General features: G+C 36.8%; 1 protein-coding gene and 1 long non-coding RNA gene across 6 annotated transcripts in view; one reads left to right on the forward strand and one right to left on the reverse strand.

The window, feature by feature from the left end:
- LOC147583206 (uncharacterized) overlaps positions 1 to 19,785 on the forward strand; it is a 33,283-nt gene extending 13,498 nt beyond the window's left edge. The window contains exons 2-3 of the long non-coding RNA XR_015246326.1: positions 18,132 to 18,205; positions 19,503 to 19,785. This is a non-coding gene — a long non-coding RNA (uncharacterized LOC147583206). The remainder of the gene's footprint in view (positions 1 to 18,131; positions 18,206 to 19,502) is intronic.
- Positions 1 to 23,200, reverse strand: part of KLHL7 (kelch like family member 7) — a 62,514-nt gene that overhangs the window by 6,728 nt on the left and 32,586 nt on the right. For all 5 annotated transcript variants that reach the window (XM_086694418.1, XM_025929614.2, XM_025929615.2 and 2 more), the window contains 4 exons: positions 22,024 to 22,198; positions 9,687 to 9,829; positions 2,877 to 3,117; positions 513 to 714 (listed from right to left, as the gene is read on the reverse strand). In XM_086694418.1, the coding sequence (XP_086550544.1) occupies positions 513 to 714; positions 2,877 to 3,117; positions 9,687 to 9,829; positions 22,024 to 22,198 (761 nt within the window). The remainder of the gene's footprint in view (positions 1 to 512; positions 715 to 2,876; positions 3,118 to 9,686; positions 9,830 to 22,023; positions 22,199 to 23,200) is intronic.

Here is a 23,200-nt window from a genome sequence, read left to right on the forward strand (position 1 = left end):
ATTCTTCTGTTGGGCTCCTTTGCCTTTTGCCATCTTCTTCCTCTGAGCTTACATACAATTAACTGAAAGAAGACTTTTTTTTTGTTTATACAGTGTAGTTTTAATGAGTTATGCATAAGGTTATTCCCACACACTTCTACACATAAGTTTACAAACCCTTATATCTAAAGAACGATGTTACTTAAAAGACGAATTATACCCAGTGTGATTTCAATGACTTAAGAACAGGTCTGTTCTTGCATGATTTTAAAATAGGACTTTTAGGGGCGCCTGGGTGGCGCAGTCGGTTAAGCGTCCGACTTCAGCCAGGTCACGATCTCGCGGTCCGTGAGTTCGAGCCCCGCGTCGGGCTCTGGGCTGATGGCTCAGAGCCTGGAGCCTGTTTCCGATTCTGTGTCTCCCTCTCTCTCTGTCCCTCCCCCGTTCATGCTCTGTCTCTCTCTGTTCCAAAAATAAATAAACGTTGAAAAAAAAATTAAAAAAAAAAATAGGACTTTTAAACTGATACATACGTTTCTGTGGCAGGATCATAAACCTCACAGGAATTCAGCACGCGCCCAGAAACATTGTTCCCTAAACTTCCACCACAAACATAGATCAGGCCGTTGGCTTCCACCATCCCGTGGCTGCAGCGCTGAGTCAACATGCTGGGCTTTGTGTGCCAGCTTTCAGTTCTTGTATCATAGCACTCAAATAAATACAGCGCTGAGTTTCCTGTAAAAGAAAAGGCCCAACCAGACTTAGCTTAGTGTGTGTGTGGGCTTGGAGTGAGCTGATTGTAGAAGTAAGTCACTAGTTACTGGAGGGCGGAATTTACAGTTGTAGAGTCTTTTCTAAACTTAATTAACAATAACAGCAAAATGTAGGAATAGCTTAAGAAAAAGCTAACCCTGTTTGTATAGACCTTAGAAAATATTAAAAAAAAAAAAGGATCTGCTGAAGATACTTATTTATTGGCAATTAATTTAGGAAAAGATTGGTTTGAATTCAGAAGAAAAATTAAATAAATAACATTATGTACGTCTTCAAGCCCAGTTATGCATGATGGGAATTATCCAAACTTCAAATGTTTATAGAGGAAAAAACCATAGTTATTTATAGATGATAAATCCATACCTTAAACTCTGAAAACTATGATCTGATAATATTCTAAGGATTATAATTTAACATTCCGTAATAGTCACTGCACCATTAACAAAACTATTCTTCCTGACTACTCTTAGTGGTTGTGTGAGTAAGCATGAAGTCATTCTGGGCCATTCTGAAGTATATTCTCAAGGTACCACTGCATGACTCTGGTGTAATTTGATTATACGTTTTAATAGCAAAACATATGTTCATCCTGTTTTGCAACTTCTGCAAGTTATAGGGGCTCAATAGAGAATTTTAGAAATAATACTAATGAAGAAACAGGTGCTTTTTTCCTTCCAAAGAAAAACGTTAAAATTTAACCAAATGATTTCTCATCTCCCACTCTTCTGGACTTTGCTAATGCTTAACAACACCCTTATAATTCTCAACCACAACCAAGGTCTACAGAAGGCAAAATTCAGGGAAAAACAAATGGAAGAAGCAAGGGTCCTGATTAACATTAACTTCTTTTTAACTTTTAGAACATTTTCAATTTGATAGATTCAATTGGTTGATAGTAAGGGGAAATACAGAGTATGTGGCAGATATAAGAAATTACTATTTAAGTAAAAAACTCAGTAATTGCTGAAGAAGTAAAGTTACATATTATGCTTTCTATAAAAAGTGTATCTATAGAACAGTTACTTTCTATTATCTTTAGTATTTATTGTGTTTGAAATATGTCTTCATAGACATTCTATGAAGAATGCTTTTAAAGGGGGGAAAAGAAAAAAAAGGAAAAAAAAAAGAAAGGGGGGAAAAGGTCACTTCTTAAGTCACATTTTAAAAATCTTTAATTTTTCTGGGTTTCTTGGGTGTCACGAGGATGAGTGTCCAACTCTTGATTTTGGCTCAGGTTGTGATTGAGCCCTGTATGGGGTCCCATGCTGACAGCACGGAGCCTGCTTGGGATTCTTTCCCTTTCTCTCGGACCCTCCCCAGTGCTTGCTCATGCTCCCTTTCTTTCAAAATAAACTTAAAAAAAAAAACAAAAAACTTTAAATTTTCTAACATTTTAGAATCTAAATATTTTTGACATCTAGTGGGGGAGTAAAAACATCAAACAGATAAATATGCTGACCAAAAGTAAAACATTCTCTGGCCTAAAATAAAAATTATCAAAGAAAATAAAGAATTAACATTTAAATTCTGTACCTTAGGTTTACTTGGTCTTCCTAGTTTTCTTTATAAACCCATTATTTAGCTAAAGAAATTATCTGAGAAGGTGAAAGTATGTAAATGCTATTATATATCCAGTCTGCGCCTAGAATATTCATTTAGAAAAACTACTCATTTAGAAAAAGACCACTCCTGATGCTAACAAATTATCCATTAAAGAGAAAGGTGTTTTACACCCAAGCCCACATGCTGTTCTAAAAAGGCAATATAGATTTTAAAAGCAAGAATGTAGTAAAGAGATCTTAAAGAGTCTATGAGTGAGCCACACTCTGAAATCGTTAAAGCAAATATTATGTATCTTAAAGCAATCTACATAGAACTAAAATCTAGACGGCATGAGAGAAAAATGGGACAGTTAATGTAACTTAGGAAGCTGAAGTTCTTGTAAAATTAACGAAGTAAGGTAAACCTTCAGGGAAATGGGCTGTACAATGTGACAGATGTGTATGTAAGTTATGTTAAAAAGACCATACCAGTTGTTTATATAAATATGAAAAGCCAAGAAACTTTACCAAGATACTTGGTAAAACACTTTTTGCAAACAAAGATACCGAGTAAGTCCTTACCGACTTCGGAACCTCCAGATGTATAAATTTTGCCTTCTGCAGCACAGGCAGCAAGGCTGTCTCGAGGTGTCGGAGGGCCCAGTTTGGAATACCAGCTATCCTTCACGACATTGTAACAATCCATTCGTTTTATGGGGAAAAGCTGAGAGCCCCCTAAAATGTACACTACGTTGTCCCAAAACACACATGCTGCGTCCCTTCGTTTTTCAAAGGGGCAGCGGATGTCTGTCCAGCTATAATCCTGTAACAGGAAAAAAATGGTCAGTAATGCAAAACTTATCAAATGATAAGATGATCTTATCTTATTGATCAGATGAGGCATTGATCTGATGAGGCAAATTGATACAGATGAGGCAAAGACAGAGTTGAGAAAATACAAAATATGAGTTTGTTAATTTACTAGAGTACATATCACAATGTTTGGCTTGAGACATTATCTAACTTAATCTTGGGTGATTTCTTCAGAATGTGGGTTAGGTGGGGGCAGAGGGCGAGAGGAAGATAGTGGCTGCTTTGGGTGTTTTCTGGCTCCAGATTAAACTGTCACACATTTGAATGCATCCCTACCACCAGTCTCCTGTTCCTTCTGTTACTAAGCATAATAATACAAGAAAATTATAAAATAAGTGAAGTACTTTTGTTACTTAGACAAAGGCCCATTTCAAATGTAACTCTAGCCATCCCTTCCCTGCCAGATACACTGAGAGATGTAAATAATCATTGGCTAACATGAAGTTTAAGGTGCTGTGATCTTCCTGACATCTAAGGCGAGAAGGCATTTTGTGGACTTCTGTAATATTAACTTTTTAAAAATATTCAGTTGAGCCAGTTTATTCAGATGGACTCTTAAAGCTGTGATATTTACTATGGAATACTTGAAGAATCTGTTTCAACTAGTCTGGAAGCTCACTTTTTTCTTCCCAGTGATTAAAAATGAGCACGTAATTAGTACTTCACAATAAGGGTGGTTCACAGCACCATTTAGTTTCCTCACTATGTCTGATACATCCAAGGATACCTTTTTCTGTGTAAATGTATGGGGATTCTCCCAAAGCTACAGCATCTTTGATTCCACCACCCCCACTCCTTTTTTTTTTTTTTTTTTTTTTTAACAAGGAAGCTATAGTGTTTCTGCTGCTTTCTGAAAATGTCTAAAAATCATTTGGGTCTGGCAGAAATCCAAACAATTCCTGCTGTCACTGAGCAAAGCAGTGTGTGTGTGATTATTAACGCTCAGTGCCCTTTGGGAAAATCTGATGGATATCTGTCACACTAGCGCCCACTGTTTTAGGGATTCATCAGATTAGATCAAAGCATCATACAACACCAGGAAGTCTCAGGAAAAAGAGCCCCTTATGCAGAGCACCTTGACTCCTTGTGATGATGAACATTCTGCTCTTTAGGTGACCAGAAAAACAAGAGACTTTTTATTTTTTAATACAAATTCTCTTTTTCTTTTAATGTTTTTATTTTTGAGAGACGAGAGAGAGAGAGAGAGAGAGAGAGAGAGAGAGAGAGAGGTAAAGAGGGAAAGGGCGACAGAGGATCCGAAGCAGGCTCAGTACTGAGTGCAGAGCCTGATGTGGGGCCTGAACTCACAAACCGCGAGATCATGACCTGAGCTGAAGGCAGATGCTTAACTGACTGAGCCACCCAGGCACCCCTAGAAAAACAAGAGTCTTAATCCTTGCTTTATTCTCAACTTGGGATCCCCCTGGGTTACTCAGTGGTATACCTATGGCAGGCATACAAAACTATAGGATAAATATAACATTTTCCCAAAGTCTGTTTTGCTCAATGGACACTGAAAAATGGGAAAATTATTTTAAAAATTTGTTTTCTTAGAGTTGCATACCACAGAATGAAAAAAAAAATAAGAAAGTAATCACCATACTCTACAGGGAATGATCCCTCAAAAGTATAAACTAATGACTCTTACATATTCTGCAAATCTACTCATAATTCCTACCTGACCAACTTTATAAGTAGAGAACTTCAGTTTCATTAATAAGATACATTGTTAATTCACTGAATCTCAAGTCTTGCCACTTTTACACCCAATTTATTTGATATTATTAGAAAGCAATATGGGAACTTTCCCATAATTTCTAAAGATATTCTCAAGAACATTATCTTTTCCTGCTCTTCCTTTATTTCAGGATGAGAAAGTGGGTGATATATCCTTTTAAATGATCTCTAAGACCTGCTACTCTTCAAATTAAAAATAACTGCCCATGTATGAGCTGGGATTAAACACACAAACAAAATACTTTTTCTTTTAGCTAAATGAGTTTGAACATTTAGACGCTAGGATATGAAGTTCCAAAAAGAAAACAAAACAAAACAAATAACTCCCAAGAGTTTGATAACAGAATAGTTCTAACTTTTGATACTACCCAAGGGTTTGAGTAAGGAATAAATGAGTTCTCATATGTACCTGTCACATAGGGCTTAGGCTTCAGATTTAAGGATTAAAATAAAGTGTGCTCTTAGAACTATAAGCTCAAGGGAAAAATGATTATCCAGTGTGTGTGCACACATGTGTGACCAGGAATAGATAGGCACATGCACATGCTTGTATCTACTTGCAATTCGGGCCCTGATTTCTTTAGAAATCCTCAAATTTTTAAATCTTTTTCAATTCTCCAAATACTCTCATTGGTCAATGTACATTGTAGATGCTAAGCTTGATAAATACTAACTACATATAATATTCTTACCTAAGAGTTCATCTTCAAGGCAGATAGATGAAATAACCTTTGCAAGAATTTTACCTAGAATGTAAATCCGACTTCATTTCAGCTAAAATTTAATGTTTTATATTTTAGCTCATTAAATATACCTGTCAGGTATACACAGGTATGCACCTGTGCTTGAAAATACCTGGCTTTGGTTGTATCCATGTATGAGGGAAGGGAGCTTTTTTACTCACATGTACGTATGGTAGATCTCACTCCCATCTACTAACTCCCCCCATCTACACTTCATCCAAAACAATACTAAGAAGGTGATTTGATGTTTGCCCTTTAATAACTTGTTATACTGCCTAGGAGATAATGTGTGCAGTTGAGAGAGCAAGCAGAGAGGGTAAAAATACAGATTAGAAGTCTGACTTAAAGCCTCTGTGGGTAGGAATGCCAGGTCTTATCCTAGCAATAGGACCATTCCCAACCCGGGGCCTGCAGGTAGAGGAAGGGTTGCTTATGGCTCTGAGCTCCTAGGCTACAGGTCAAGTTAGACATGCAGCTTTCCTGTAAGTCCAGACACATACATAGCACTAGAGTTACATTGTATATGTGTGGGCATGGAACTGTTACTCTAAAAACAATGTAAGTCAGTTAAGTTTTATTGAGTTTCAATTTCATGCACCTTTCTGTGCCTGACTGCTGATATGAAAATGGGATAACTGGAAAGCCTGGAAAAGACACAGGTAGAAGGAAGTTTTGACACATCACTCATTTATGCATCCACACACATATACACTCGTGTATAAAATCCTGTCTTCCTTTGTCCTTAGCCTTTCTTGTCTCTGCTGTGATATATACCACATTCAAGACTTTTTTCAAGCTCAAGGCTTCTTTCCTTTTTGTAGGCTTCCCTGTCTTTTTCTGAATCCCCACCACACTTAAGTCTGGGCTTGATGACCGAGCACTCCATTACATCGTGTCCTGTATGATTTTCCAGCAGTAGTGTGGTACTACAGTGAAATGCTTCTTGAGGTGAGGGGCTGTAATTGCCTCTCTAAATCCCTCAAGGCAAAAATATCAGCTTGCTGTTTTCCTTGAGAGTAAGGACTGATTTTATACAATCTGCATTCTGAAAACACATGAATCTTCAAAAAATAAAGACACCACACACAGATATTTTAACAATCAAGACAAGCAAAATCCAAAATAAAAGAAATACTTTTTAAGACTCGAGAATTTTATTTTGGATCATTTTGAGAGGAAACCAAGCAAACATAGGAAAGATGGGGTCTTAGAAAAAAAGGAAAACAAAATTAACAAAACGGCAAAAAAAATTAAATAAATAAAAGAAAAAAAAACCCTTAAGATTTCTTGCAGAAACTTCAAGGAGTCAATCTAATCTGAGTTTACAATGTCCAAATTGTAAGCACTTTCTGTAAAGCCATTATCTGACTTATTTCAAGCACTTCCCCTTCCAGGAGCTATGCTGAAATATCTTAAAACATTTTATTTAATTCCCTCAATAACTCCATGAGGAATAAGCTTATTTTATAGATGATGATATCTTAGAGAGTTAAGTACCATGTTAAGATCACAGCGGTAGAAAGTAGTGAATCCAAGATTTAAGTCCCAATCTGTCAAGACTCCAAAGCTGTGCTCTTAACTCCTACACTGCCCTGCTCTCTAAAAATCTTCTTATAGGGCCTCCTAGAAAGAACACTGGACTGGGAGTGGAATAATCTGGGTTCTTCTTATTCCTGTTGTATTTCTAGCTAAGTCACTGTGGGCTTGACATCAAAGGACCTGAACCACCCTCATCTATCAATCAAGATGTTGGCAAGAGGGCCACTGAGGTCCTCATGCACAGTCTCCATATCTTATCACTTAGAAAAATAATAATTGAGCACTAAAACCACAGCCTCTCTGAAAACAGTGATTTCCCCCATGTCTTTGTATGGTATTTGGCCGAGGGCTTAGCGTACTGATGGGAATGTTTTTATTGGGAGATAGGCCAGGTTACTTTGTGATCCTGGGGCATCGATGTACTGACCAGGGTGCTGCTTATAGCTTGGGGCATGTTCCAGTATGATCATGGAGCATGCCCCTGGGATTCTGGAGCAAGGCCAACCCATTTTTTTTCAGTACATAGCTCCTGGCTGGCCACTAGGTTGTGACAGACAGCAAATGTCTGACACCAAAGGAAACCAGGTTGACCATATCATTAACCTGTTTTGAACCATTTTACCTGATCTATCAAATCACAAATAGCATGCCTTTGACCAATCATTTGGTTTGTAAACATAACCCTGCACTTATGGAGGTCCCAAAGGCACAGAATACCTGAAAGGACGAATCACAACTCCTTCCTAGGAGGTCTTCTCCTTCGACCAGGGTTATGTCTTTGCGGAGGTGGTCCCTGATAAATCAGCTGATAAATTTGAAAGACCTGAGCTTGGATCATTTGTGATAGTACTAGCCAAGAGGGGACTGCTAAAGCATTTTAGTCCCTTCAAAAATGGTACTAAAGGACAATTCAGAAGAAACCTTCTGATTTGGCAGAATTTCAAGTAGTTCCTTTTATTTTCCATTATGCCCTTCAGGAGAGACAGGCTAAGGTCAGTTTTTATCAATTCTTGACAGTAGCTAATGGTTCACCCAGATGGATGCACACCTGAAATAAGCAACAATGTAAGACTGTTGACAGAAAGATTCGAGGAAGGATAATGTAGATGGCCCTCTAGAAAGGACACAAACTTGCATCCCATATGAATTCTTAACAGAGCGCCCACCAGTAAAGTCTCTTAATAATTACATGGATAGGACTGCCATCTATACCTTCCCTTTTCAATCTGATGCTTGTGCTCAATGGGCTTATGAGTGACCACAGGGTCAATGACAGAGGCTGCATACGCTAGCAGCTGTGGAAGCTAACATACTTTCCTGCCCTAAGGCCAATGTGGCTATCCACTAGTCAGCTCCCACTTTGTCAGGAATATTGATCAATCCTAAGCCCTTGATTTGTTACCAAACCTTGTGGGAACCAGTTAGTTATCTAATACCAGGCTAACTGCACTGGGACCCCTCCACTGTTAAAGGGACAATGCTCTGCCCTCATTGGAACTAATACTTTGGACTTGGCTTGGACTTCACTCTCTCTTGTACACTTGACAACATCACCATATTACAAATGCTTTGTACATCACTACTACAGTATGACATAGACTGCCTCCAAAGAAACAAGTATCAGATAAGCATCCTGATGTCAAGAGGATGCTCTGGACTTAGCAGGTATCTATCATCAACCAAAAATGGGCCAACAAAATAATAAAGTGACCATTATATGCTTAGATTCAACACCAGTTATGGGTACCACCTTGCAAGTTTGGGGTGTTATATTTTAGGACTGTGATATTTGCTCTGCCCCAGCAACACATTTAGTACTAACAGAATATGGTATTATCCCTTCCATAGCCAAAACATACAAGACTAAGAAACGAGGGGTAGAAATGTAAGTGGCCTTTCTCAAGGTTATAATTAATAGTCTATTAAAAATTGTATTTCTAGACCTATGACTCAGGTTCTGCTGGTCCAAATGGTATAACATGTACTGGAAAACACATTAAAATTGATAATTATTTCCATAGTTAAAGGTAACTTTATCTGTTTTCTTTGTGATTTTCTAGGTTTTCAAATTTTCCAGAATGAGTATGTATTAATTTACACTAAAACATAATTACTAAAGTAAAAAAAACAACAACAACAACAACAACCCTCATACAGCTCCAGAACCATATTGTCATTGAAAATAGCACCTAAAGGAAACAAGGAGTCGTAATGAATGCAAGGGGTTAGTAACAAAATGAGGTAAGATAGGAGAACTAGTTTTCCATTTTCTTTGATACAGTGGTTACTACACTGCATTCCAGAGCAATTACTGAAACATTTAAAATCTGAGTAGCCTCAATTTCTTTATTTGTTAAAGAAGACAACTATGTATATCAAAAGATATGTGAAAGAACAACACAAACTGTAACTTCTCTAAACGTATGATTATTACTAGTGGCAGATGAGTGTTTATGTGCTCTGAGCTTTCAAAAACAAAAAAACAATAAAAATCAGTTACCTTTGGGTTAAAATATCTACAAGATTGTGGCTGGGAGCCTCCAAACAGGGCGATGCGGTAGTCATGTTTCTTTCTTCTGGGCCTTGTGCCTTCTACCAATTCCTCTCGATCCTCTGGAGACAGCAGATGATACCTCATTCCACCTGTGGAAAAACATATAGCAACTTTTCAAAAACTTTAGGCACTTTAATGCTTTGAAAAGGAAATAAGCAAATATAATTTGCTTCTGTAACTGTTTTTCTATTATCCTTTTAAAGCAGTTAAGGGAAGAGGGGGGAAAGGTAGGAAAATGTGTAAGGGTTGGAGTCCTAACCAATTTATTATTCTCAGCAATCACGATTAGGCTAAGAACGCCAAACCCACTTACTTTACACCAGGTAATTATCTGGCTCTTCAAGCAATAGTTTGCCAAAATAATAGTTACTGAAATTTAGATCTCCTGATCTATCAGTTCTCAACCCTAACTGTACATTAGAATCACCTCGGAAATCTCTGAAACTACCACAGACGAATAAAGTAAAAAACTCTGTTGGAGGGGCCCAGGCACAAGTATTGCCACTTAAAATGTAGTTCAAAGACCAACAGCTTTAGCATCTGGGAGCTTATCAGAAATAGTGAACCCCAGAACCTACTAGGCTTAGTGAATCAGAATCTACGTATTTAACAAAATCCCATGGTAATTCAGATACACACTTTGAGAAAGTAGATGCCTTAGATGATTTGAAAATGCAATGACAGTTCAGAATTAGTGTGATCTAACCTGATCCTTTTCATTTAGCATTTCCTTCATTTTGTCAATGGCCATTTAACAATGAAAAACTTTTAAGGTATTATTTCAAACCAGCATGGGAAGGTGGGTTGCTCAATAAATCATGTTAGATAATGATATAAAGAAAAAAGTTATGGGGCGCCTGGGTGGCTCAGTCAATTAAGTGTCGGACTTCGGCTCAGGTCATGAGCTCATGGTTTGTGAGTTCGAGCCCCGTGTCGGGCTCTGTGCTGACAGCTCGGAGCCTGGAGCTTGCTTCAGATTCTGTCTCCTTCTCTCTGCCCCTCCCCCACTTGTGCTCGGTCTCTCAAAAATAAATAAATGTAAAAATTAAATAAATGTAAAAAAAAAAAAAGGAAAAAGTTATACCCCTACCTCGTAATTTATTCTAAGTTCCAAATCAAAAGAATACCTGAATATGCAAAAAATCTCATAAATGTACTAAGAGAAAGATACAACAGTATTCTTTTTTAAAAATAGGCCCCAAGTGGAAAAGCTAAGGCAGAAAACACAGAAGCCATGAAAAAAAATAACAAAAAACTAAAAAAACTGACTTAGCTACATAAAATTTTAAGTTAAATTGCTGCATGGCAGAAAGAAAAAAAAACCAAAACACAATGACAAACTAAGAAAATATTTATCAACAAAAGGGACAAATATTGAAAGATACCGTTAACAAGATTAAGACCAGTTACTAACAGAAAATTCCATTAAGTAACTGAACACAGTTCACAGAAAAAGAACTACTTAAATATACTAACTCTTAAACATACAAAAAGACGCTGAAGTGCTCAATTAGAGAAATGCAAATGAAATCATACTTTTTCACGTATCAAACTGGCCAAGATCAAACTGTCTGGACACAGGGTAGAATATAGGTGTGGGGAAGCACATGCTGCCTTCTATACAGTGCTGGGGGGGGGGGGGGGTTGGGGGACGTGAACAGGTACTACTATTTGGAAGGCAATAGTGTGATCCACCGAAATTACAAATGCACACACTCTTTATAGTCAATGATTCTTCTTAATTCTTCCAGGAGTTTATCAACCTAAAGTTCAGTTAGGAAAGTGGTTAAAAATTACTGTATATCCATATGATGGAGTATTGTATGTGGCTGTTAAGAAAAATGAAAAAGGGAATATGTACCCATGGAATAATCTCCCAAGAGTAACATGGAATAAAAAAAAAAGCAATATGTAGCAGAGTACACAGCGTGATACCATTTGTGTTTTAAAATGTACGTTTTATGCATATATACACAGTTATATAATTTATACAAGTATATGTACGTAAATGTGTATGCAGACTCAAGTAACCTCCCGCATGAGGGAACAAGGGGATAGGGGACAGACTTTTCACTATATACCCTTTTGTATCTTTTTGAATTATGTATGATGTGCAGTATTATAGATCCAAAGACAAAATAATGTCAACAATTCTTAACACATGCAAAACACTTTGTTCATGATGCTGTGCTGGGCTTTCAAATAAAAAGAAACAGGTTGGAGAAGTTTGTGAGGGAATGAAAATCAATATTTAGCACCTCCTTCATTTCAGAGTTTGAGTAGAAGCACTTTGTATTGGAACGGCAGGAGACCTTTGCAGCCAAGGCTCTGGCACATGCTCTAGGTCAGGGGTCAGCAAACTTTTTCTGGAAAGGGCCAGATAGTAAATATTTTAGGCTTTGCGAGCCACAGATGGTTTTTGTCACATACTCTCCATTTGTTTGTTTTTATAATCCTTTTAGCTCAGGGCTAGCTTTAGCCTGTGGAGTGTAGTTTGCTGACCTCCTCTTCAGCCTTCCTGTTCCTGGTCTGAGATAGTGGTTCTTGCCTGACCATCACTAGTAGCAGCAGCGCCTGGAAACTTGTTAAAAATACAAATTACTGTACTTGACCCCAGACTTTGTAAATCAGAAATGCTGGAATTTAAGAGCTACTGCTCTAGGAGGGCTCCACACAGGCACAAGTGTACTGTGGATACTCCCAACAAGAGAAGACAGGTAGCAAGGAAGGAGAGGGACAGGGGGTAATGGTTTGCAAACAACAGGCCACTGGGTAAAAGTGGCTGACTGTGGCCAACTGTGTTGACCTCTGTAGGAAGCATAAGCTGGGGCTTTACTGGTAGGCTTTTTCTCTACAAGGACAGGGCTAGAAACAAATACTCTGACATCTTTCCTGGGGAGCTCTTTGCTCTTTAGGCTTATTGCTTTGGGAGTTATTCCCTTGAGAGTCAGGTATTGTCACTTGCAAATTTTGAGTAAGAAGTTGGTCTGGCCCTTGCAGTGGCTTTGACTGTGCTATTTTGCTTCCGCTTTGAAAAGACAGTGCTAAGGCAGATGTTAGGAAGGTAATTAATGATCTGAAGAAGGGAGGTTTGAGGTCTTCTTTCCTCCATTTAGCTCTGCCCAGGTCCCAAAGCCTAGAAGAGTCTCAGCTGCTTGTATTAGTCAGGGAATTTTAGAATAACCTACGGTCTTTATTTTTAAAAAAGAAAAAAAATCTAATAAATATCTAATAATCTAATAAATCTAATCTAATCTAATAAATCTAATCTAATAAATCTAATAATCTAATAAATATCTAATAATCTAATAAATAACAGAGCCTTGATTGGCTTTCTGGAATCCCTACACTTGGTTGGATTTCCAGAATAATCCTGCCATCCTGTTTCTAAATCAATTCAGAATCCACATAGGAACTAAATACTGTATGTACTTGAATGAGATTGGCTAGTTGTCTTTAACAGCTCACATCATGTATGAAGAAACAGGTGCAGTGCTTTATCCAATGAAACCAGAAATATAACACACGGTGTGGGAATGGAGGCATGACAAAAAATCTAATATTAACATGTGTGAAATCCAAAAGGTGAAAGCCCTAATCTAAAGGTATCTTTTTGGTCCCAATTTTTTCTTTCATCTTTATGAACTTAAGAGACTAATGGGCACCTATGCTGTACTTCTTAAAATTCTCTCTATACCTTGGTTTTCAAGACACCATCCTTTGGTTCAAGCAGTTTAATAAATTCTCCTTTCCTGGTTCTTTTCCTTCTACCACTGCTTAAATGTAGGTATTCATAAAGATATGTCCCTAACTTATACCCTCTTCTCTTTTTTCTCTTCACACTTTAACTGGATCAAAATATTCGTAGTCTTTTAAAAATTCTTTATTTTCATTTAACAAAAAGATAGTATACCATATACTGTTTCATGCTTTTACCACTTATGAAAAATTTCCAAATTACTAGATATTCATTTAAAATATTTTTAGTAAATACAAAGCATTCCACTGTATGGATATATCATAATACTTTTCCAATTTAAGGGACAATATTGGGTCAACCTACCTAATGCCATAACGATATTATTAAGTAGTAGCAGTGTGATAAATCTAATGAAAATTTTACTTAACTTCCAAATTAAGAGGCAAGTGATACTATTTAATTACTAGGACACTCAAACTTAATGCCACTCCTGAGAAAGATGTCCTAGGCAGGAGGGAACATGCTCCTTTCTCTTTCATTTATTTCCTTAACTTTGTGCCTGAAACCAGCTATACCTTAAATGAAATGTCCAGATAAGGCACCAAAAACAACTTAATGGTTCAAAGTAGGTTCCAGCTACCTTCTATGAGAGGCTTTCTTGATCATCACATTAATTGAAATCTTACAGTTGGTCCCATTTGTGGATACTATCCATGTGGTTTTTGGTTTAGGATGACTGGGAATTCAAGAGCCCAGGAGAGTGAGCATTAGTATACTTAACTTAGCATATTACAGTCATTGCCTGCACATTTCAGGCCTCTTCAAAGAATAAGCTTAACTTCTACTTACAGCAGCATGACAGTTTAGACTTCCACAAAAACAAAATAACTTTAATGCTGGAAATAATAAATGTTAAAACATCGTTTTATGTTTTAAATGCATTGCTAAGGGGCACCTGGCTTGCTTGTCGGTAGGGCATACAACTTGATCTTTGGGTTGTGGGTTTGAGCCCCATGTTGGGCTTACTTAAGATTACTTAAAGTAAAATAAAAAGTAAAGAGTAAAAAGAGTAAAGAGTAAAATAAAATAAAATAAAATAAAATAAAATAAAATAAAATAGTTAAAATGACAAAAAAAAATGCACAGCCAAGATCAGAGGGTGAAAAATGAGAAAACTAAACACTAGAATGGTAAGCATTTAGAGACTCTGGAGCAACTCTGAGGGCTTTTGATAATATCGGAAACATAGAAATTTATTTTATTGGCTGTATGAGGGAGAGAAGGTTTTAGATTTATACAAGTAAGGTGTTGGAACTGAGATCTTTGCCTAAAGCCAATTCACTTGGACTTGTTATACCTTTAATGAAAAGATGAGCCAAAACAAAACAAAACAAAATGCCAAAAAACTAAGCTGCCTTATGGCAGAATGGGGAAATAATACTTTGCCTATTTAAATTTCAGCTCCAGGTAGAGGTAAAGTTTCCTTTCCTTTATAAATTCTATACAAAGAATTTATAATGATGGCCCTGCCCTTGTAAAGGCTGAGGTTTGAATTTACCTATCTGTAAATCTAGGAAACTGTAAGCCAAGAAAAATTCAAAGTAGTCTTGGATTTTTGTGCCCCAGGGCACTTGGCAAAAGCAAATACTATTCTCCTCTTGAGGTGAGCAGGGAAGACTCACAGGAATACAACCCAGGTCTCCCCATATTCTTGGAGATTAATATCAAACAAATATAAGCTCACAATACAAAAATCACAAAACACATAAGGAATTAAGCAACCAGAAATGAGTCAAAACAAGCAACAAATAGCAGTATCTGGTCTTCAAAGACTTCACATATTGGTATCATCAAACATAAAACATAAAATAACTATATTTAAGGTGTTTACAGAAATAAAAGAACTGAAAACATGAGCAAAGAAAGGCCACTGAAAATGACCAGGCTGCTATGAAAAAAAAGAAATACCAAGTAATATTCAAAACTGAAAGGATAAGTTAAACAACTGACTAGAATAGAAATAGATGAAAGAATCAGTGAACTGGAATACAGACTTGAAGGATTACCCCAAATGCAACACAATGAGACAAAGATGAATGGAAAGTTTAGAAATCACAAAGGCAAGACCTGCCAACATTTCTAACTGAAGAATTCCTGAAGCTGTGGCATTATTTGAAGAAAAAAATGGCTGAGAATTTTCCAAATGATGAAAAACACAGATCATTGGACTCAGGAAACAAAACAAATACCAAGCAGGATAAACTAAAGAAATAAACACCCATACACATTTGGTGCTAAACACCACAAATAAAGAAAAGCTCTTGTAAAAAGCCACAGAAAAAATTCAGATCATCTACAAAGAATGACAACTAGACTAATAGCAGGGATCAACAGTAATGATGCAGGGTGAAATAACACCTTCAAGTATTCAATCTAGAATTATACGCCCACTTAACCTTTCATTTAAGAATAGGATGAATAAAAAGACATTTCCAGATAATCATTTACAATGGCTATTACAATCAGACCATAAATGTAGAAATATGGAAAATAATCTCAGAAGGAAGGTCTAAGGTACAAGAAATGGTGGGCAAAGAAACTGGTAAACATGTATATATCTAAACACTCACTATATTTTTTAAAAATTATAAAAAAATTTATAATGTCCCACTTGGAAAGTTAAAAAAAAAAAAAAAAAAGAAAGAAAAGAAAGAACTAAAATACAGAACAAAACACCTAAAGAGATACACTGAATTAAAATGTCCTAAGACCCTTGTTTTCTTCTAGAGAAGGGTAGAAATCAATCTATCTATGTTTATTTTTTCATTTTGAGAGAGAGAGAGAGAGTGCACATTGTGCACATGCACAAGCAAGGGAGGGGCATGGAGAAGGAGAGACAGAATCCCAAGCAGGCTCCTCACCATCAGAGCAGAGCCCAATGTGGGGCTCTTATTCTCAAACTGTGAGATCATGACCTGAGCTGCGACCAAGAGTTGGATGCTTAACTGAATGCACCACCCAGGTGCCCTGAAATATATATATTTTAAGTTTATTCATCTATTTTGAGAGACAGAGACAGTGCGAATGGGAGAGGGCAGATAGAGGGGGAGAGAGAAATCCCAAGCAGGCTCCATGCTGCCAGCCACAGAGCCTCATGTGGGGCTCAAACCCACGAACCATGAGATCATGACCTGAGCTGAAATCAAGAGTCAGACGAGCTCAACTAACTAAGCCACCCAGGTGCCCCTGGAAGCAGGTAGAAATATTAATGTTTAAGGTACACATATTAAAATATAAAGCATAACTATTAAAAAGATTGATACAAAATATAAAACTTCTCTAACAGTAGAAGGAAAAAATGAAGGGAATAAACCTCAACCCAAAAGGAGATTAAAAAAGCATAGAAAAATTGGGATGAACAAAAAGTGCAAAATAAGGTATTAGAAATAAGAATATAATAGTATTTACAATAAATTAAATGGAATATAATTTACCTGTTAAAAGATAGTAAGAAAGAGTTTAAAAAAGAAAATAAAGCTATATGCTATTTTTAAGAGATCTAACTAAAATATAAGGACACAAAATGTTTGAAAAGAAATGAATGCATAAATATAAGCTAAGAAAATAGTAACCAGATAAAAAGTGGTTTAGTTATATAAATATCTGATAAAATAGAGAAAGGCAACAATCTTTATTAGGGAAAAAGAAGATCATTACATAATGATAAAAGGTTGCATTCACCAGGAAGATAACATTTCTAAACTCATATTTAGAACTCTCAAAATATAGAACAGAAAAATTAACAGAATTACAGGAGAAATGGAGAAATCCACTATAGTGGGTGAATATAATACAACTTTGTCAGTAAATGATAAATTAACTAGACCAAAAAATTAGTCATAAAAGATACAAAACAACTTTACAAATATTGACAAATTTCAATAAATATTAAAAAACTGGTATCTGATCATAACATTCTTAGACCACAATGCAATTAAGTTAAAAATCCATGACCAAAGGCATTTAAAAGCATACTTCTACTAAATTTATTGGTCACAAGAGAAAACATAATGGAAATTAGAAAGTATTTTTAAAAGCAAGTTGCAGGGGGCGCCTGGGTGACTCAGTCAGTTAAGCGTCTGACTTCAGCTCAGGTCATTATCTCATGGCTCATGAGTTTGATTCTGTGTCTCCCTCTCTCTCTGCCCCTCCCCCACTCTCACTGTGTCTCTCTCTCCCTCAAGAATAAACATTAAAAAAGTATATTAAAAGCAAGTTGCAGGGGCGCCTGGGTGGCTCGGTCGGTTAAGTGGCCTACTTCGGCTCAGGTCATGATCTCGCGGTCCGTGAGTTCGAGCCCCGCGTCGGGCTCTGTGCTGACAGCTCAGAGCCTGGAGCCTGTTTCAGATTCTGTGTCTCCCTCTCTCTGACCCTCCCCCGTTCATGCTCTGTCTCTCTCTGTCTCAAAAATAAATAAACGTTAAAAAAAAAAATTAAAAAAAAAAAGCAAGTTGCAGAAGAATACATACAGTATACCTACCATTCATGTAGCATTTAGGAACAGGCAAAACAATACTAAATGTTGCTTATATATATGGAATAGGCAAAACAATACTAAATGTTGCTTATATATATGGTAAAGAACTGCATGCTGATCAAACACCATATTCAGGGCTATTGTTTCCTCCTAGGTAGAAGAATGTGAGCCGTCACTGGGGAGGAACACACTGGATGCTTCATCTGTACTGACTTCTCAAGGTGCTAGGTAAGTTCATGAATATTTTCATTATTAGTTTTTATACCTTTCTGTACAGCTTAAATATGCATACTAAATTTTAAAACAACACTTATAGGGGCGCCTGGGTGGCGCAGTCGGTTAAGCGTCCGACTTCAGCCAGGTCACGATCTCGCGGTCCCTGAGTTCGAGCCCCGCGTCAGGCTCTGGGCTGATGGCTCGGAGCCTGGAGCCTGTTTCCGATTCTGTGTCTCCCTCTCTCTCTGCCCCTCCCCCGTTCATGCTCTGTCTCTGTCTGTCCCAAAAATAAATAAAAACGTTGAAAAAAAAATTAAAAAAAAAATAAAACAACACTTATAGCAATATTTGCCAAAATCCTCAAACTCTCAGAAAAAAAAACCAACTGATGGGTGCTTATTAAAGTTTAGAGTTTAGGAAAACGAAACTACTGTCTTAATTATAGACACCCACTCTACTCATATCCATCTAGTACCACACACACACAGCCAACCACAGTCAGAACCCAGATCCACACCACTAGGACTAAAGGTATTTCCAGAAAGGAAAATACAAGGCTGCCATTTATCATTATTAGTTAACTGCACACTGTCATGAAAAGGCTATTGAAAGTAGTCAATGTAACAAAATAAAAGGTATAAATAGTAGAGGGGAGAATCTAAAATTATCATTACTTGCAGATAAAAGATTAAATCCCTAGAAAAAGCAAGAGAAATCAACTGAACAAGTTTTAAAAAGAAATGAGTAATGACAAATGCAAATACAATTCACAACAGCAACAACAAAAATATCTAAAAAAAGATTTTAAGAAGTGTAGGAGTTTATAAAAAGAAAATTATAAATTCTCCAGGACATATAATTTAAATGAGGTACAACAATAATTAAAAGGTACCAGAATGAAATGGAAGAGAAACGGATTTTTGTGTGTATACAGATAAGGAGAAATTTAGTTCATGATGTTCAAATCAGTGGGAAAAGATAAATTATTCAATAATGATATTGGGCCATCTTGCCAGACATTTAAAGAGGAAAAAAAGATAGACTCTTCTGTATTCAAATAAATTTCAGTTGGATACAAGGTTTCAACATTTTTTTTAAAAAGGAGACAATAAGAAATCCGTTAAGTGCACAAGACAAGAATTTATGAAATTAAAAAATTACCTTGGAATAAGGAAGACATTTCCAACTACATCCCTAACACTAGATTCAGAGTTAATAATACAAAAACACTGATTCAGACTTAACAATAAAAAGAACTGGAGACTGAATGTGCCAGTTTTAAGACCTTTTTCTCTTCTTCTCTTGAAAGCCATCCCAAACAACAATGAAGCAAGAAACAAACTCTACCTTTGATAATACTAGAAGATCTATATAACCCTGAAACTCAGTAAGTGAAGACATATAGCAGATAGAATGTTAACCTGAAATGGTTGTGGGGGCACCTGGGTGGCTCAGTTGGTTGAGTGTCTGACTTCAGCTCAGGTCATGATCTCACAGCTTATGAGTTCAAGCCCCCATCGGGCTCTGTACTGACAGCTCAGAGCCTGGAGCCTGCTTCAGATTCTGTGTCTCCCTTTCTGCCCCTCCCCCACTCGTGCTCTGTCTTTCTCAAAAATAAAACATTAAAGAAAAAGAGATGGTTGTGGAAGGAGACACCAATGAGAAGCAAGCCAAATTATCTTGCAGAAGCCTGGAAAGATTCATAATGGGAGATAGGAAGTACCCCCAGAAAGTGGGGTGGGGATGAAAACAAGAGAGCTTTAAAATTCTGAATAAACAACACTTTAATTGTCAGGTTTCCTTCCCCTACTGCACAGTCCAGTAACCTGCCATGCCTTCTCCAAGTAGGATATATGATGACTGGTCTTTGGAGAATCACACAGAGAAGGGTATGAGCCTGATGACAAGGGTTAAGTGAAAGTCTACATATCAAAATATTCCCCACCCAGCTCCCAAATGCCTGTATCCAACTATCTGAGAAAATATTTATAGATACTAACATTGGAGGGGTCCTCAATTAAAAACAAAATGTGTGTTGGGGCACCTGGGTGGCTCAGTCGGTTAAGCACCTGACTCTTGGTTTCGGCTCAGGTCGCGATCTCAGTTTGTGAATTCAAGCCCCACATCGGGCACTGTGCTGATGGTGTGGAGCCTGCTTGGGATTCTGTCTCCCTCTCTATCTGTCCCTCCCCTGCTTGCTATCTCTCTCAAAAATAAAACAAAAAAAAGTGTGTTTACACTGATTACCCTACAGTTCAGGCCAAGAACCAAGAGCCCACTCACATATACAGTGCTATTGGCTTTGTTAATAACTTAGTCTTATAAATATGACTCACAGATAACACATTAAGAAAAGCTTCCAACAACAAAAACAGAAAAACAAAATTCAAAGGTAATACAGAAAATGCAGACAAGATAAACATGAAAGGCACTATAATGCTACTTCAGAATAAGGTATTATAACCATGAAATAAGGAATTAGAGAATAGGTAAAAGCTCACAGAAATTAAAAATAATAGCTGAAATAAAAGTGATGATAGAAAAATTAAGGCTGTCTCCTGGAAGACAGATCAGAGAAGCAGAGACAAGAGTTGTATTGAAGAATCACAATACCAGTAACAGAGAAATGAGAAATTTGTGATTGAAAAGACAATGTCCAACATGATTACTAAAAAAACAAAAGACAAAACACAAAGTTACATTATTGTGAACCTCCAAAACATCAGGGATATTACAAAAAAATTACAAAGAGGAATAAAAAATAAAAGGATCAGACTGGCATCAGATTTCTGAAAAACAACACTGGCAGCTAGTTAATGGAGCAATGCCTTCAAAATTCTAACTTGAATTTTCTAAAATGATTTTCAACATAATTCTATATACCCAGTTTTACTATCCTTCAACACTTTATGGTAAAATAAATACAGGAGATTCATCAAGTCTCCTAATATTTACTGATGACATACTCTTTCTCAGGAACCTGTTATGGGATACATTCCATTCAACAGGGAAAATTAAAAAAGGGGAAGACCTGAGGTCCGGGAAGGCAGTGGATATAACAAAGGAGAGGAGTGAAAGGGCATCCCAGGATGGCAGAGAAGGGAAGTTCCAGGACAAGAAGAGTGTCTCAGGGTTAGAGTGCAAATAGTCCACACTGGAATACGTAGAAGGCTCTATGAAGGATGTTTACAAGAAATAAAAGCAACAGATTGTTTAATTGTACAATTTTATTAAGTAGCATTTTACAGAGGGGTTGGGACTTAGCCTGCAAGCCAAGAAAAACTAAGTAAATGACAAAATATGGCAGTTGTTGGCTGGTCAAAAAGGAAAAAAAAAAGTGATCACAGTATATTATTTGGCTGAGTAAAATAAAAAGGAAACACTAGGCACAAAGTACATGAAAGCTATTATACACAAAAGGAGACAAGGCGTAAGTAATTTTTACCTTCTATCATACACATTCCTATAAAATGAGGGCTGGGGCTAAGTCTCCTCCAGGTAGACAGCTAAGAACCCCAGTGGATTATTAATCTAAAAAAGGTAAGTCTTGGGGCACCTGGGTGGCTAGATCAGTTAAGTGTCTGACTCTTGGTTTCAGCACAGTGTGTGGGTTCGAGCTCCGCATTGGACTCTGTGCTCTCAGCTCAGAGCCTGCTTGGACATTCTCAATCCCTCCCTCTCTCTCTCAATAAACAAACAAACAAACTTAAAAAAAAAAAAAGAATTAAAGAGCTAAGTCTTGAATGGAGTCTGATCCATTCTAAAGGGTTTTAAGCCCATGAGAAACTGCCTACAGGATCAGGTTATAAATGGGTATTAAGGCAACTTACTTATCACCATCTTAAGGCATTCAGGATTGTCTTGAATAAGTGGTTCAGCTTGTACTGTTTTACTTAAGAAATTCTTTGATATAAGAGGAAACCTGACTTTAGCAAGGATATCGACCATAAATGGCTGGCGATTAGGTTCATCATATTTCAGCCATCTGACAGCAGCATCATAAACCTAAGGGGGGAAAAACAGCACAGTAAAGTTCTTAGAAGGCAGAAACATTTCCAATTACCTATCTTTACTCTCACACTGAAGGTCAGGGGAGGGTCTCATAAAGACGCAACCACTTATTCCCAATATTTTATCAGACATTTTCTTTCATTCCCCAACACTTGCCTGTGCTTCAGAACAGCTTACACACTGCTCTAATGATTCTTGTCAGTAATATATTTTTTAGAATTACTACTATATGATGTAATGACAGGGAGGATATTGAACTTATTTTTTGAAACAAAATATAACCTTTTTTCAGAAGGAGCTGTGATGTACATTTCTACTGAAAGAAATCTACTGGTCAATGATAGTGTCAATATATGTTTACTTGGTATCACGGGAATACTTTAATTTCCTAAGAGGATGTCCATCCCGAGAGAAATGAAGTTCATCTATGATTTTATTTCAATATGATATTCCTGAATTGTGAACTGATAGACTTATCTACATTCCAGAAACTTTATAAGAATTCTATGTTTAAAAAATACATTACAGATTATATAAGAATTTTTTTCAAAATAATACTGTAGTATTTACCTGTCCAAGTTCATCAACACAACCTGATTTATGAATCACTAGTTTTTTATTGTTATTGTTAGTTTTATACTGGTTCCATGCCCACCATGCAGCTTGAGCTCATAGCCATGAGATCAAGAGTCACATGTTCTAATGACTGAGCCAGTCAGGTGTCCCCACAAATCACTAGTTCAGACACACTGAAAACACACCTGCCACATTTGAGTTACTTAAATTAGTTAATTTGAGATTGGTGTTAATATGGCCTAAGTTCTGACCTCCATATGAATTAATTTTTAATGGGAATTGGTCTATTTTTTTTTTAGAAAAAAAACTCTTAATTTTGGAGAAGTTTTAGATTTACAGAAAAACTACAAAGATAGCACACAAAGTTCCGATATACCCTGCACCCAGCTGTTAAAATGTTACATTAGTATGATACTTTTA

Source organism: Puma concolor, chromosome A2, assembly GCF_028749965.1.
Source record: "Puma concolor isolate L17-30 chromosome A2, mPumCon1.1.hap2, whole genome shotgun sequence".
Lineage (NCBI taxonomy): Eukaryota > Metazoa > Chordata > Mammalia > Carnivora > Felidae > Puma > Puma concolor.